General features: G+C 40.4%; 1 protein-coding gene across 1 annotated transcript; it reads right to left on the bottom strand.

Moving 5' to 3' along the window:
- Nucleotides 1–8,086: 8,086 nt before the first annotated feature.
- fam43b (family with sequence similarity 43 member B) lies at nucleotides 8,087–10,202 on the bottom strand. Its single transcript, XM_008414516.2, has one exon. It carries the CDS (start codon nucleotides 10,039–10,041, stop codon nucleotides 9,052–9,054), a length of 990 nt encoding a protein of 329 aa, XP_008412738.1. The 5' UTR covers nucleotides 10,042–10,202; the 3' UTR covers nucleotides 8,087–9,051.
- Between the last annotated feature and the right edge of the window lie 6,293 nt (nucleotides 10,203–16,495).

Here is a 16,495-nt window from a genome sequence, read left to right as displayed (position 1 = left end):
CCTCGAAAGACACAAACCTCAACCTATGGTCCTGGTTATTAATGTGGCTAATGGCCCCACCGTGACGTCAAGGAGCGAGTGGTTGGTTGTCTCTCATTGTGTCGCCTGTGACAGAAAATCTCAGGAAGTGTTTGATGGGGTCATTATATTTCCCCTTTTTGGTTTTGCTTTGTGTAAAGTGATGAGGAAAAGAAAATGTTCTCATCTCGTAAAGGGTCATTTGGGCAGATTTGAGGGTACATCCTGTGTTTCAAACAGCAGTGGATGTTTTGTGTGCTTCCTTTTCAGTAAAATCCGCAGCAGAAAGGAGTGTGGAGATGAGCAGTAAAGCTGTTCTACACTGCAGTTTTATCATCATGAATTTATCAGCAACACTTGAACAGCTTCAAAAAAACAATGCACTCCTCCTGTGAGCATAGACGCAGCAGAGTGATAATTTACCTTTGTCAGTAGAAACATAATGCAAAAGTCACACACACGACCTAAGGCTTGATTTTAAATCTCAAAGTTTTTGCTTAATTTCATGCATTGCTAACTGTGCTGTTTTTAGCAAGATAATAAACATTTTATTATATTAACTCTGTCCCTATTCTCACTAGATAAATGGTGTGTAGTTGTATGTTGTGGCACAGAGTGAAACTTGTTTGACATCAAATCATTGAGCTGCCATTTCTTTATGTCGGTGTTGATAAGCTGCGTGATGTAATTCAAAGTAGAAGAATCCCAAACATACAGCTTACAGTTCGAGTGTTTGACTTTGGTTTGCATCAGTTAGATTTTCACAGTGATGCTGAGAAAAACTCAAAATGTAATTTGGAACATTTTTCTTTAAGGAAACTATAAGATATGCATGAGATAGAAAAAGATCCCTGCTTGCTTTGATACTCTGATTATTTGAAGTTCCAAGCTGAACTCCAGGCCTTTCTCTCAGACTGTATAGTATAACAAGCAAGGATGTATTGGAGACTGTCTTCCCACAAGCAATGCTGGTTATCTTCTAAACTGATAAAAAAAGGAAGTTTGCTGTTGATATATAATATTATTATGACTCATGTCTCACGTCAATGACATAAATGTCAGATTAAATGCAACATGATGACCGTTCAGAATCAAGACGCCTTGAAAACCATCAGATACTTTTTTGATTTAGTACCACAAATGAAAGTGGCTCGAATCAGAATATTTTTTTGGGATGAAAGGAACGTTATTGGGTTGCATTTGCCTGTGTGAAGGTAGCTTTATCCATCCATCCATCCATCCATCCTCTTACACCCTTGTCCCTCAGTGGGGTTGGGAGGGTTGCTGGTGCCTATCTCTAGCTAGCGTACCGGGCGAGAGGCGGGGTTCACCCTGGACAGGTCGCCAGTATGTCGCAGGGCAACACAGAGACACACAGGACAAACAACCATGCACACACACACTCATACCTAGGGGCAATTTGGAGAGGCCAATTAACCTGACAGTCATGTTTTTGGACTGTGGGAGGAAACCGGGGTACACAGAGAAAACCCACGCATGCACAGGGAGAACATGCAAACTCCATGCAGAAAGACCGGGGCCGGGAATCGAACCCAGAACCTTCTTGCTGCAAGGCAACAGTTCTACCAACTGCGCCACTGTGCAGCCCCGAAGGTAGCTTTACTGAATCTTAATATTCATAAAACATAATTGTATTACCTCTGCTCCAGATTATCCTATGTGTTGTGTACCCTGAAGTTCAAAGTGCCACTCAAACCCTGGACTCCCTCAACAAAACTCCTTGTGACAGATCATCCTAGTCATTATCCGCCTGCCTGCTCTCCAGCCCTCTGCGTGTTCATATCCTGCATCACTCAGCCTTCAACAAAATCACCTCCGGACAAAACCCTTCAGACTACCATGCACATCCCACCATGAGGATCCTCACTCCTCCCTCCACACTGTCAATCCACCTGTAAGCCATCACATTTTCAATCTGTGTTCAATCATTCATCATCCATACTCCTCGCCCAGTCTTACCCCCCGTTCTCTTCTAGATGCTGCAGAATCACAGACCCTGAAAAGTCCTTCTTGATCGTTTTTTTACTTCCTTGCAAATACTGTAAATAAATCTTTCCATTTCACATTCTGCGTCTTGTACATAATTCCACATGTGGGTCAGGAAAATGCCTCAAAACATAACAGTTTGGCTCACTTAATTGCAAAGCAGTAAAAAAAAATGTAAATCTAAGAAAGCCAGCGGATTGCATGTAATCTGCTTTCCTCAAGAACGGGGGGCAACAGTAGACAAGACAGATTTCATTTCATGGTTTGCCTCCATTCTTGGCAGTACTAGAGATAGAGAGGACTAAATGTTACAGCAAGGAGTAACGAAGGTAACTCCATACATTAACACAGATATTATTTGGCTTAAAACACCAAGAACTTTTAATAGAGTATAGTGATAACATTTTATTTAACTTTAACATCACCAAATAGCTACCAATTTCCTATGTACAGTTTGTGTTCCATGTGTTTTTGGGTTTTGAATGGGTTTGTTAATCTACAATAATAAGTTGTTCCTAATCTGTTCCCTGATTTTTTTGCTTTTCTTCACAGCAAATCCTAGTGTATCCACTCTTATTCATTACCTACCTCGACACATATGGTTGTAGTTTTTTTTGTTTACTTGCAACTCTTACTGTATCTTCAGGATTAACTTGTTTGCAGGTAAATATGTGGAAGTAAATATCATTTTGGTCCTTATATCTCTACTTCAACGTGAGCCTCTGTAAACATGAGCCTCGGAGGACTGCAGCAGCGATTTGTGATGAATGTGGTCCAGAATTAGACATTCAGAAGGCAAAAAACAAAACTGTATGAATATTTAGAGAAAGAACGTAAGTTCCCTTCCAGTTTGCAACATTAACTCTGAAAGCACACATTCTTTTCTATTTTTACCCAGAATTTCATCTGCCCAGTTGCTGAGCTGTCTCGCTGATCCTCAGTGTGCTTCCTTGGACAGCTTGCAGAATCTTTTTTTTTTCCCCCCAGGCTTAATTCTAACTGGAACAAATCAGAGCTCTACCTGCTGCCAGCAGCTGTGGAAAACATTTAGCTTCTTCCCTCCGTGATGGGGATAATTGGACCTGTGGTGCTGTCACTCACAGCCTCGTGTAGCTTCACAGACGCTGTGTGAGGATGTAGAGGCTGCTGAGCAGATGCATGTTTGCAGCCAGACAAACAAAAATATGCACCTTTTTGAACTGTCACAGTATGGCTGTATGCAGTTGTGTCGTTTGATAAGGTTTCTGTGTTGCAGCTGATATGGGGAAAAATCCTAACATGCGGGGTATCTGGGCTTGAACCCCTTGTTATCCCGGAAGATGGGAGAGATAAAACTCAACTTCAATCTGCCATCTGCTCCCTCTTCTTGATTTATGCTTACATAAAATCCCTGTAGCGTCTCTGCAAACCACCCCATACCATATTAACATAACATTTGCAGGTGGCTGCACACATTTCTGCCATTAGAGCACTATGTTTGCAGGATGGTATCACAGAGGCGAAGATTAAAATGCATAAGTATTCAGATTCTCTACTTATCCTCTCTCTGGATGGGTAGATGGCAGAAGGAAATCTATCCTTTTTTATGTTTCTTTTGATTCATTCCTCCATCAGGAGCGGCGTGTTGCGAGGGGAAAAAAAAGTATTGATCGGGCAAGTTCCAGCTCAGAGGATTCCCTCGGAACAATGCGTCTCCAGACTGTTCTCTCCGGACTGAACCAAACATGTTCACACGTCAACAAAGCAGAACCGATCCCTCTTCAAAAGCAGCATTCCTAAAAAGAAATGTCAAATCAAACAGTGTTTCATGTTCTGCTATGAAACGTAATTTTTTTGTCTTCTGAGTCGATCACACAGACAAAGACACATCGCTCCTGTTCTACCTGCTCTTCACTGGCTCCCTGTGTGCTGAAGAATTGATTTTTCTTTCTAAACACTTGCTTGTTTTTAAATGGGGCCTGCATGGTGGTGTGGTCGCTAACTCTGTTGCCTTTCAACAACCTGGGTTCAAATCCATGCTGGGAACTTCAGACCAAAAACATGACTATTAGGTTAATGAATCCTTTGGCGTTGGATGGTTGTACGGTTCAGTCCCTCCAGGATGTTGCGATGATTTTTGTGATTGTTGCGGCCTAAAATTACTGAATATGTGGCACCTTTTTCAAAAAGTCACAATCAAAGTTGCAATTTTTTTAGCTTCATTTTTGCCAAAACCTGGTCTTACAAAAATGTTGACAATGTTGCACATAACTTTTCCTTTCCCTCTTTATATCCTCACATTGAATTATAATCCCTCCTTATCTTAAAAGTCGTCCTGCTTCTTGTCTGTGGTCTAATGTCTCCTCCCTGACTCTTGTTGAGAAAATAAAGATTTCTTTCAAATATGGAAGGCAACAATGAGCACAACTTCTCAGATTTAGCTTTATTCTGACTTTATTTTTGCACTTATTACTGTATATGAGTCATGTGATCAACAATCAGATGTTGGTACAGGCGGGAAAGACGAAGACGACAGGAAGTGGAAATAAATGTTAAACAGGAAGTTGAATTAGAAGAGGACAAAGAGGATTGGTCAAAGAATTGCAGTGATTGGTCAGAAAAGAAGAAAATATGCAAAATGTTAAAGTGATGGGTCAGATTTGTGGTAAATTATTGAGGAAAATTGTTTACCATAAATTTTCCTCAATTAAAATTTGTGGTTTTATTTGATCATCATTTTCAAAATTTGAAAATGATGAATTTGTATTAATAGTAATACAAATTCATTTAAATTATTTTCTGAAGACTTTGTCCCTGATATTCAACACATTGTTCTACCAAATTTGTAGAGTTGTCTGTTTAACATCTGTTTAGACTTTATTCACTATAATGCTTTGGTCAATCATTTGTTGTTTCTAAAAGCGCTTTATAAATAAATTGGATTGGACTCAAATAACTTCAGGGAATTTAGATATTTACTGCCGTGCAACATGTGCTGATATGTTGAAATATGGGACATGAAATATTCATTTATTCCTGCTGATGCTAATAAACTCCTCAGGGGCAAAACACCACAGCACAAATCCACCTCGCATATATACACTGCACGGATTTCATCTTTATTTCTGTAAGTCAGCTTAAAGACCCTCTTCATTAAAATGGATGACGTTGGAAATAAAAAAGGTTGGGGGTGACTGAAGCTCCTTTTGTCCCCGTTTTGGATCACTTGGCACAGTCGCAGAGGTTGACAACCGTCCTGCTGAGGCAGGTGCTTTATGTTCATTCCCCGAACATTTCAGTGCACTGATTAATTGCTGCCTTCACAGCTAAGCAATAGAAAGCAAGCACAAGGCCTACAGAAATTTATCAAGTGACATTAACATGGATTGAAAGTGACTGGCAGCTCGGCACCAACATCTCTTTTTCTAGAGGCAAAAAAACTGACTTTTTAAAGCTCATGGGAGCAGAAATATTTAAAGTAATAATGTTAGATGTGAAGTGGGTGTGGCTGCAGAAAGATTTGTAAGGGGTGACCAAGTGGGGGCCTTGACTTCATATTTACCGTGTTTCCCCGAAAGTAAGACAGTGTCTTACTTTCTTTTCATCCCCAAAAGCCCCACTATGTCTTACTTTCGGGGTATGTCTTATATTGGAAAAAAATTGTCGAATTTTTTGTTTTAACCATAAAATTTATGTTTATTAACAACCTGAACAGTATTGTATTCACCACAAAACAGTTTTATAAAAGGAAGTGCAGGGGACGGCACGGTGACGTATGGAGAGGGGGACGGTGCGGACGTGGGCAGGAGGCGGTGCGCAGCTAGATGAGAGGGAGGCGGCAATACCCCCGTGTTTCCCCGAAAGTAAGACATATCGGGGTACGGCTTATATTAGCCAACCCCCCTGAAACCCCCGATACGTCTTAAAATCGGGGGTGTCTTACTATCGGGGAAACACGGTAGTTGACAAACCTTTGGCACAAACCTAAGGTTTCAACAAACATAATTTTCAAAGATTTCCTGCCTTTCTTCTGTGCAGGTTCTCTGTAGCTCAGTCAGGATGGATAAGAAGAATCAATACAGACAGACATTTTGGGGTATTTACAGTGATATTAAAGGGGCAGTATTACATATTTTACAGGCGTGGACTGGCATTTTATGGCAAAATCATGTCACATTTGTTATATTTAGTTATGAAAATATTTGATAAAAGAAATCTGAATTTGTAATTAAACACCTCAAAAGCTCTTGCTCTTTCTGATCCTCATCTTTCAGGAAGTCATCACAACATCACTTCTCTCTTAACTCTTCACAACATGTTTTAACTCTTGTGTTTCATGATGTTTAATGCTGCCAAGCTTATTTTGTATTCTTTACTCAATCAAAGGGAGACTTCAGTCAAATTGGAGTTATTTTAAGGATAAATAATGAACATTAAAAGCACTGAATTTTAAGACTCATGGCAAATAATCAGAATGCTTCTGTAGCTGTTGTGTTTCAGTAAGTCATGGAAGGTATGGCAGGGTTTTAAAATGTTATGATTTCAGAACCATTAACATTTTCTGTCAGGCCTGTCCTTGACATGGAGGATTGAAAAGGGCAAAATTAAATAAATACATAATTAAAGCAACTGTTGATTACCCCAGGGCTGCACAGTGGTGCAGTTGGCAGAGCTGTTGCCTTGCAGCAAGAAGGTTCTGGGTTCGATTCCCGGTCTTTCTGCATGGAGTTTGCATGTTCTCCCTGTGCATGCGTGGGTTTTCTCCGGGTACTCCGGTTTCCTCCCACAGTCCAAAAACATGACTGTCAGGTTAATTGGCCTGTCTAAATTGCCCCTAGGTGTGAGTGTGTGTGTGCATGGTTGTGTGTCCTGTGTGTCTCTTTGTTCCCCTTGACAGACTGGTGACCTGTCCAGGGTGAACCCCGCCTCTCGCCCGGAACGTTACCTGGACATGGGCACCAGCAACCCTCCCGACCCCATTAAGGGACAAGGGTGTAAAGAAAATGGATGGATGGATGATTACCCCACCCCATGACTTTGAATTATTTCATGGTGACGCTGCAGGAACAGGAACCATGGAATAACTAAAATATACATTTATTTAATTGTCTGCATTGTTGTATTGACCTATTTAATTAATTAACTGTCAAATAAATTATTTACTGATGTATTTATTTATTTAATTTTGTCCCTTCTTAGCCCTCCGTACTATGGAGTACATTTATTTCATAAAATGCTAGAGAACGTTCCAGAGATTTTCAGAGCAGTTGCCCCTCCCTCCCCTGTTTTTGTGCACTACCAGACAGGTCACTCTCATTTCTCAGAGCGCTTTGGGCTTGAAACTCAAAGACGGCACCCATTACTCCTATTGAGGGATTGCTCTATTGTAAGTAAAGCTGTCAATAACAGTACATCTGATAAGTAGAGGTCAGGCTAGCTAACCTAGCCTGGCTAATTAGCCATCTGATTACACAATAAGTATGTAAGTGCTTCCTCCAAATTCAGTTAGTGTTTATTTCATATATTTACATCTTTTAAAAACAGTCTTTACTTGACCCTGTGTGAAATAAAATTCGTGATTTTGCTAAATATCTTTATTTGAAAAAAGCATATATATATTTTTTTTATTTGTTGTTCTGAGTACATTAAATGGCTAGATAAATATCAGAGTACATTGATATATCTCTAGTAATCAATATTATTACAGGAGCAACAATGTTGTAAATATTGCCTTAAAATTTTTAAACAATGTTTTGCTGAAAATGCTTGTATGAAAACCTGATGGTACTTTTACTCAATGTTTTTAGTTGTTTTGTTTTTTTACAGGAAGCTATACTCAGATTAATTTTAGATGGGTTTGTAATTAAGGTTTCAACTCATTGCTCATTATCCTCTCCTATCTTAAATTCATGTATAAATACAGGGGTGGTCCTGGTGCCACTGAAGGGCTGGTAGGCCATTTAACATCACAAACATGCAAATGCACAGCAGAACAACGCAGAGCTGCTGCTTTCATCTGAATAATCTCATTGATGGAATCTAGAAATACTTTCCCTCTGAGAATTCAAGAAAGAAACCCAAGTGAGCGCAACTTTTATTCAGCGCATTTGGAAAATAAATAGCTTCATCTTATATTTATTACAAAGCATCTAGAGACAGTAGCACACACGGAGCACAGTTAAGAAAGCTAATCTTTGAAAACAGATTGAGTTAAGCGCCGAGGGTCTGTGTCCGTTTTTGCAAGGGCTGGTGGAAAAACAAACGCAATTGTAAAACTCAAAAAACGTGAAGGCATGTCACAGAAAAACACTGATATACTGGTATGTTGACAATACAAGGCATAAACAGTAAAGTGGCGCATGAATATTTCTGGATGTTCTCTTGGTCATACAATTTTAATCACAGTGTTGATTTTTAAGAGCTAAAGGATCAGAGACGAAAAACGGAGGATGGGAAGCTTGTCCATGCATGGTAACAAACGGCAGGAAAATAGATTTCAACTCAATGGCTTCCCTCCTGAATTATAGCCTTGTTTGTTAATCGTCCTTGACCATTTGTAAAAGCATAACAAATACTTTAGTCAGAAATAGAAAAATGTACAAATTTACAAAGAAACCTCCCTGAAAAAACTATTACAAGTCCCTGCTGGTAAACGCGGCTTTAATTTTCCTCACATAAAAGTAAAAAGAAAATTCTCCTCGATATGAGACCCACGTTCAGCCATCTCAGCATCGTTGGTGCTCTTGTGAACAACTGTCCTCGTTCGTCATTGTGCTGTCGTCGGTCTGTGCGTTAGCCCTCAAGTGTAAACAAGCAGTTCCCTAAACTGCTACAGCCAAACCTCGGTGCCATCTGGGAGGAAGAAAAATCGCTCCCACTGAAGGATCGCACCGTCGCCTCCACCCGACAGTGGGAGAAGTTTCTGGTAAAGACACTTTCACGTTGCACGGACGTGGATGGAGGGAGCCTGAGTGGGGCGCCGGTGGAGGGCAAAGAGAGGAATGTCTTACTGAGTTGGAGAGCTGCTTTCCGCAAACTACATCACAGTCACACTAGAGAGGTTATGAATGTAAACGTGTTGTTGTTGCTGTCGCTGATAAAGTTGATTTGGCACTGCTCCAGCCGGGCGATGTCCCCAATGTCCAGCTCTGATAGCAACTGAGTCGGGTCTGTGTTTGTTGTCAGGACCTTCTGCTTCTTCTTTGCCTCTTTCTCTTCGTTGTTTTTATTTCTGTTGTCTTGTTCCTCCTCTTCTTCTTCCTCTTCTTCTTCCTCTGTGATGGAGCAGAGGCGGGTGGTGGTGCCCGGGTTTTCAGCAGGCGGTCTGTAGTGGCACTGCCCATTCAGCAGCCTCCTAAGTGGCATCAGGGGCACCGCTTCCTCACCCAGCAGCTGCTGCTGGCGGTGCCGGAAATCGCTCTGACGCTTCAGCCGCTTGAACTCGCTGAAAGCCGAGGTGGCGTTCTGGTAGAGGCTCAGGGCGATAGCGTGGGCTTTCTCCGACTTGCTGACCAGCACGGCGTGACACCGGAGCACCACCGCCATGTTCTTCACCTGGTGCCTGTAGATCCAAGCCAGGATTTTGGGCCTGCATGGGTCGGCTGCGCAGTAGGTGATTCTGTTCAGAGAGTACAGATGGATGGGTTTCTTCTTCCCAGATTTGTCAGCACTCATTCTTATGCCCTGTGACCCCACTGTCAACCTCATCTTGACACTCTGCTCCCCATAGTTGCTCCTTGCCCAGATCTTGGCCACCGCCTCCTGGGTGCAGCCGTCTCCCTTTGCCGTGATGGTAACCACACTCCCAAGGTAACGCACGTTGTAAACGGGCTCCTCTTTGTTGAGTTCCACCTTCTGCCGTTTGGTGTGAAAGATGCTGCCCACCCAGTCAAAGGGGGAGTCAGGGAGCAAGTCTGGACATGAGCGCAGCAGAGAGGAGAGGATGGAGTGGTAGGTCAGCCCCGTCCCCAGACTCTTGGGCTTAGTCTTGGCATCATCCTCCACCAAAACAAACTTATTCCTTCTCCAGGGTAACATGGTGCAGAAGGAAAAGTAACACCCTCTGCCTGCTTCTTTAAATCTAGTCAGTTCAGGCAAAAAAAATAATGTTTGAACAGCGTTGTGGGTGAAAGAGTAAAAAAAGCACAAAGACAAGCAGCTCTGCGAAGCTCAGAGAAGAGACTGAGCGCTGTGCAGCTCAGGCAGTCTGTTCCTGTTCTCGCTCCTCCTTTCTCTCCTCCTCCTCTCTCTCCTCTTTAGTCTGCATCATGCAGAGCTGACCAGCGCAGGAGTCTTACACCAGCTCCCGACATCATCTCCCTCTCCATGCTTCATTGTTTTGCTTCCATACGCCTTCCTACCAAAGCGCTTTTTATCTTCTCAGTTCCAAATTGAGGCATCACTAAGCTTTTTTACAAATACAAGACAGAGAGATGCAAGACTGGTGAAGAAAGTTTTATGGTGCTTTGTCATTGTGTTATTTCACAATTACTTACTTATACATCTTTTTGTATCAGCAGCATTAGTGTAAAGGAAAGTCCAAAACATTAGATGCAGAGCCAGAAGCGTCGGCTCATTCGATCATTTAAGCCAAAGCCTGTTAAAAAGTTTCTTGGGTCCCTCAGCAGAATTTGAATTGGGGCTCCTGCTCCCAGTCAAGCGGACCACCAACCAACTCAGCAAAACTTCTTTTACATTATATTGTCTGTGATGGATTGGATCTGCAAAATTCATCTAACAAAACCATTATAAAACAAGTATAAAACATGTCCAGCGAAATGGAAAGTGATAACGCATATGGAGAACAAGCAATAATGTAACATATGAATTAATGTCAGTATTAAAAATGTGACTCAGCAATATAATTACTAAATTATAGCATCAGTGTTTAGATGCTAACAGTTATAGTTCATATTTTTCTGAGCCAAAGAATAGCTGATACTTCTTTTTGGTTGCAGCCACTTTGCACCTTCAATACAGAATCTGAACAGCTACACCAGCAGCAGCAGTAGGTCAACCTGGTTTCACAGCCACTACTAGAGTCGTATTATTATTGTTATATGTTTGACCTGCTGTTGTGGAGGAGATTTGAACTGGAAAGTCCCATTACTTCATGCTAAGAAGTTCAGAAATTGCACATAACACACACAACACGTGCATTATGTGTTGTGGAGGTCACTGCCTGAAACTCTAATAAAAAAGTGGAAATATTGTCACTAAACGTTGTCATTGTTTTTTCCATTCTTCTCTGCCGTTTAAGTTTTCTTCACAGTGATTTGCTTTTTACTTGTGTCTCTTTCTGGTTACTGATTTGACCTCAGAAGTTTTTTCAATAGTGTTCTGAAATTTCTGGAAGAATTTCAGCAAGAAAATCTTTTTTCTGGCATCTAAACAGATTTCACCAGCCTGGGAAACTTTGCAAGGTAACAATAATGTAGCATAAAATCTATAAAGCAGAGTTTGTGTGAAGTTTTTGTTTAAGAATGTACATATTTATTGGAAGAAAAAGGAAAAACATAAAAATAAAATTGGGAAGGTTGTAAGCCCTAAGCAGGACTTTTGTTGCTTAAATATTAAAAATAATCAAAAAAACATTTTTTTGTCTTTTAGATGACAATAACTTCCTAATTGTACAACATTAAACACAATTTCTGTGATTACTAAAACTCTTGTTGGTGCGTTGGCGTAATGGCCGTAAGCAGCTGTTTAGTTTGAAATATTAACTCAGAATATTGGATACTACCTCCCATTATTGCTTATTGGATTTGTTTCTACCGACACACCAATAAAGTGGCTCACAACAAGAATCATTAAAGTTATTACTTTCTTCAACTTCTGTACACCCAGTCCTAGTGTTGAAATATTATTAAAGCTTAATGGTTCATCAAATTTATCAAATGAAAAAATAAGTTACACTGGAGAAGCCTAGACCGTGTCTCACTTCATTTACCTTTTTCTGCTGAAAACCTTTACAACAGATTGATGTTCATCTGTAAAGTTGGATGAATCATCACTGCTGAATAGCAGGACCCTGAATGATGAGTCACTCCAGTTGCAAAGCAGTTTTGTAAAGCCTTTGACAGAGAAAAATAGGTTGTGTCTGCCAATCTTCACTCGGACCACGTGAGATTTTTCTATTACACCGGAGGCCAACATTTGTGCTCCCTGGAAAATTGAAACTGTGAAAAAGACAGATGCATCCAACCCCTGGCTTGATTAGATGCTGGATCCGAAAGTAACACAGATTGAAAAACAAAAGAGTGAGCCCACTCAGAAATGTTGCACTGAGGAAATTGTAAATGGAAACTTTGCATAGTGTTACAATTAATTTTTTTGCTTAATGGTTTTCTTAAGGCTGCACAGTTTAGGCCTGATGCTTTTTTGTGAAACTGTAAATGTGAAAATGCTTTGACTTACACTTTGAAACATCCATCCATCATGTCTTGACCAAGATGTTAATGAGATATTTTTCCAGAAAAAATAACATTTTACTTAGTATCATCAGAAAAATTAGTAATTTCCTTTAAAAACAATATCTAGCCATTCAGCTGCAATGAAGCATCTCACTGACCTGAGACGAATATGTCTCAGGCAGCAGACGAATATGTCGTCTGCTGCATCCCTCCCCTTGTACCTGTGCTCCGTCTCACTCAAGTGACGTCCAAAGGAGGAGATTCTGAGTTTACCTGTGAAATACAGCAAAAAAATAATTAAAAAAAAAAGATTTGCAACATCAACTTAATTCTTATTACTTAGCCAGTATATGTTTTTGTTCATGAAGTCCACAAACATGAAAACCTTCTAATGTGTTACATAATGTTCATTTGGAGGGACAATTTTGCTGCTCGTGTTTTAGAGAATCTCTCCAAACTTTAAAGTTTTCTAGGTTCAAAATTATTCCCCTTTTTTTTTTTTTGCTTAGATTCCATGTTTCATTTAAGCTGTTTTAGATTCAGCATTCTCTTTAGTTTTCCTTGTTTGATTGATGCAAATCCAGCATGTAATCCTTTTAAAACACACTAATATTTTTCCCACAGCTCCTGAATAACTGATCACCTGAGACTTATTGATCACTGAAGTACTTTGCCAGAGGGAGGTTGTTAGTTATTTGTTTTGCAAATCCAGGAGGAGCACACTGATGCCAGCAAGTTGTGCCAGGCAGCACAGACTTAGTATCAAGGTCTCTGCTGAGAGAAAAATGAAATAGCTCTACACTACAAAAGTATTTTCTCTCTCTCTAACCCTGATGTGAGCTGTGAATTCTTAAAAAGAAAAAAGAAATCTGCTTCGAGGACAATGTCAAGTAAGCTCTGTTTTCAGTGTCTATGGCATGAACTTATTTTCTAAAAAGAACTTATGCAAGTATAAGTTCTTTTTAGACCTAATTTATGGATATTATACATCCATCCATTTTCTTGCACTCTTGTCCCTTAGTGGGGTCGGGAGGGTTGCTGGTGCCCATCTCCAGCTAGTGTGCCGGGCGAGAGGCGGGGTCACCCTGGACAGGTCACCAGTCTGTCGCAGGGCAACACAGAGACACACAGGACACACAACCATGCACACACACACTCACACCTAGGGGCAATTTGGAGAGGCCAATTAACCTGACAGTCATGTTTTTGGACTGTGGGAGGAAACCGGAGTACCCGGAGAAAACCCACGCACGCACAGGGAGAACATGCAAACTCCATGCAGAAAGACCGGGGCCGTGAATCGAACCCAGAACCTTCTTGCTGCAAGGCAACAGCTCTACCAACTGCACCACTGTGCAGCCCGGATATGATACAATGAAGGTAATTAATATAAACATTTTGAGTGAGTATTCAGGGTGAATTGTTGGATTATTTTCTTCTTTCATATTGTTTTAACCACAGCAGAGTGTAGGTCTGTCACTGCTTTCTGTTTATGCTGCTACTACTGTTGTTTGGCTTTTACTTTTCTTGGCTGAAAGATGACATCGTAAATCTGGATAATTCCCTTCTGTTTCCCAGAAGGGAACATTTGAATGCAGTCACTGTGTGTAAAATATACTAAATAACGGCAACACTGAGTGAAATAAAATGGTTTCTCCAGTTTTAGATGAAGCAACATCATCCCTTACATCAGAAGATCAAATAACATTTGAAGGTGATAGTACATTTGAAATATGACAAAACTCACTTAAAGTAAAGGTACAGGAACTTGTTTCAGTTAAATAATTCCTTAATATTGATGAAACAGAAAGACAAATCACTCAAATGTACAGAAATGTAGCACAAAACCAGTCACTAAATCTTCTGTTTTCACATTGGGTTGGCGTTTTGTAACAGACGACATAAATCTGACTTTCTTTTACTTTGAATAGATCTTCCATTGTGGCTCTTTAGCCCGACATTATAATAACAGTATTTTATGATTCTGTTGACTTTGGTTGCTTTTGTTATTTTGGTTCTGAATTTGGCAGTCATCTTGTCTCCAAGGTGATAACTTTAAAATGTCCTGCATTATGATGTAAATGCTCAACTCTCATTGGCTTGCCCAAAATGTTCATGAGGAAAGAAAACGATCCTGGGAAACATAAAATAGCTAAGATTCCATGCACACATGCCTTGTTTAATAATCAATGTCTGGATATGTTGGGATGGTTTGGAGCTAAAATAGAAAAAGGATGAAGGAAAGAAAAAAAAAGCTCACTTTTTATTTATGAAATAAAATGTTTTTCTGTTTCAAACCATCCCTCCTCTAAAGACCAGAGGTGAGTGAAGTTAAATCCACAAGTCAGGCAGAGATCCAAACTAAAATGAAATTCAAAAAAAGCCCTCAGAGACGGTTTTTATGCTCACAAAGAGACAGTACCAAATGCAGACGGAGTCAGTTACCTCCGTCTCCAGTGATAGTTTTAGTGCTGCTTCAGAAGTCGAATATCACTTGTCTGCACTCTCTCCAGAGCAGCATGCTTACTTTTGCATTCTGCTGCTCTTTTAGCTTATTCAAGTGCTATGGAAAGCAAGTGTGAAAGTAGGAATTGGGATGCAAGCTGCAGTTTTCTGTTCTCCACAACCCCTGAGTTATTAATACTATGAAAACATCAGAGCACATATAGTTTGTCATCCTTAGAGAGACAAGAATGCACCAGAATTAATGTCGGTGCAGCTAATTAGAGATATTTCACAAACATGATGACCGTACCTTATTAAGAACAGGTTTAGTCAAAGTGTTGTACAATACAACCCTAAATGTACATAAATGAGAGTCTAACCAGAATCAACAGCAAAACTTATTCCTGAAGAGGCAAAAGATTCATTCTGTCATATTTCCAGATAATTACATTAAAACAGCCGATTATTAAATTGTAGATTCTGCTGTGTCCTCTGTGCAGCTTTTACTTTACCTTTCATTTCCTGAAAACGCACATCGGTTCTCACCCTCCAGAAGCTGCCCGAGGTGCTTGTGTAAACCAATCACTTTTATCTCTGTGTCATCGTCCCCTAATTCTTCCTCCTTATCCTTAGTTCCTTCACATTGAGATTGTTTTTATCCGGGGCAACATACGCTACATATTTCTGTCTAGAAAGAGACCTAATTGAATTGGGCTCTCTCCTCATCACGCTACACTTACCCAGCACAGAGTAATCAATGAGAAGGGCCTGGCAGAGAGGGGCCCCGTCTCCCAGATGGTTGATTTATGGTCCTATGTGAGGGCAGCAGTGGAGAAGCCCGGCTCAGAGAACAAACGATGACAGAGAGGGCTACTGTGCACGTCATAGATCAGATTTGTGCCATCGACATAGCAGCACCCACATCAGATCAAAAGTGACATTGCTGAAACTGATGGGAATGTTTCATAGCAATATACAGAGAGTAGAATTTTTCTTTGTTTACAAAAAGAATAACTATGAACTTCAAGAAGATGAAAATCAATTTTATCGAAGTCCATCTACTATAGAATCCAATACTGTACTGTAGAAGCTGGGAAGGAAATGCAGATGAAGTGAATCATAGTTTAATCACCAGGGAGGGGGACGAACATTATACACAGAAGCTTCGTTCCCGTCCTTAATCAGGAGAGCCGAATAGTCACAGAAGACCTGCAGGTCAACTTCCCCCTTCTCTACTCCTGTTTTATACAGTTGGGAAAACGCCGTGCTGCAGTAAATGTGCAGGGCAGGGAACAAATAAGTCCATTACCCCAGATAAAGTGATGCATGTTAATTAGCAGCAGTTTATCTGGATCTAAATTATGCACCCATCTGGAATTAGAAATAATTCAGTATTTATGAGATTAAGATTGGCTGTCCTGGTAGAAGTCACTGCACACTGATATCGCTCTCATTACCACCGCAGTTCTTCTCTGTCTCACTCATTGAATCAAAGTTTATGAGTCATCATCTAAATCTACTGCAGTTTTTCTGCTGGCTTGTTGCTCCAGTGTCGGATGCAAAGACCTCGAAGATGAAAAGTGGCTTGCAAAAAAATTGTTTTGAATATTAAAGGTAAAAAAAAAAAAAAAAAA

The sequence above is a fragment of the Poecilia reticulata genome, linkage group LG7 (genome assembly GCF_000633615.1).
Source record: "Poecilia reticulata strain Guanapo linkage group LG7, Guppy_female_1.0+MT, whole genome shotgun sequence".
Taxonomy (NCBI): Eukaryota; Metazoa; Chordata; class Actinopteri; order Cyprinodontiformes; family Poeciliidae; genus Poecilia; species Poecilia reticulata.
The sequence above is the reverse complement of the archived record's forward strand: the minus strand, read 5'-3'. Positions and strand labels throughout refer to the sequence as shown.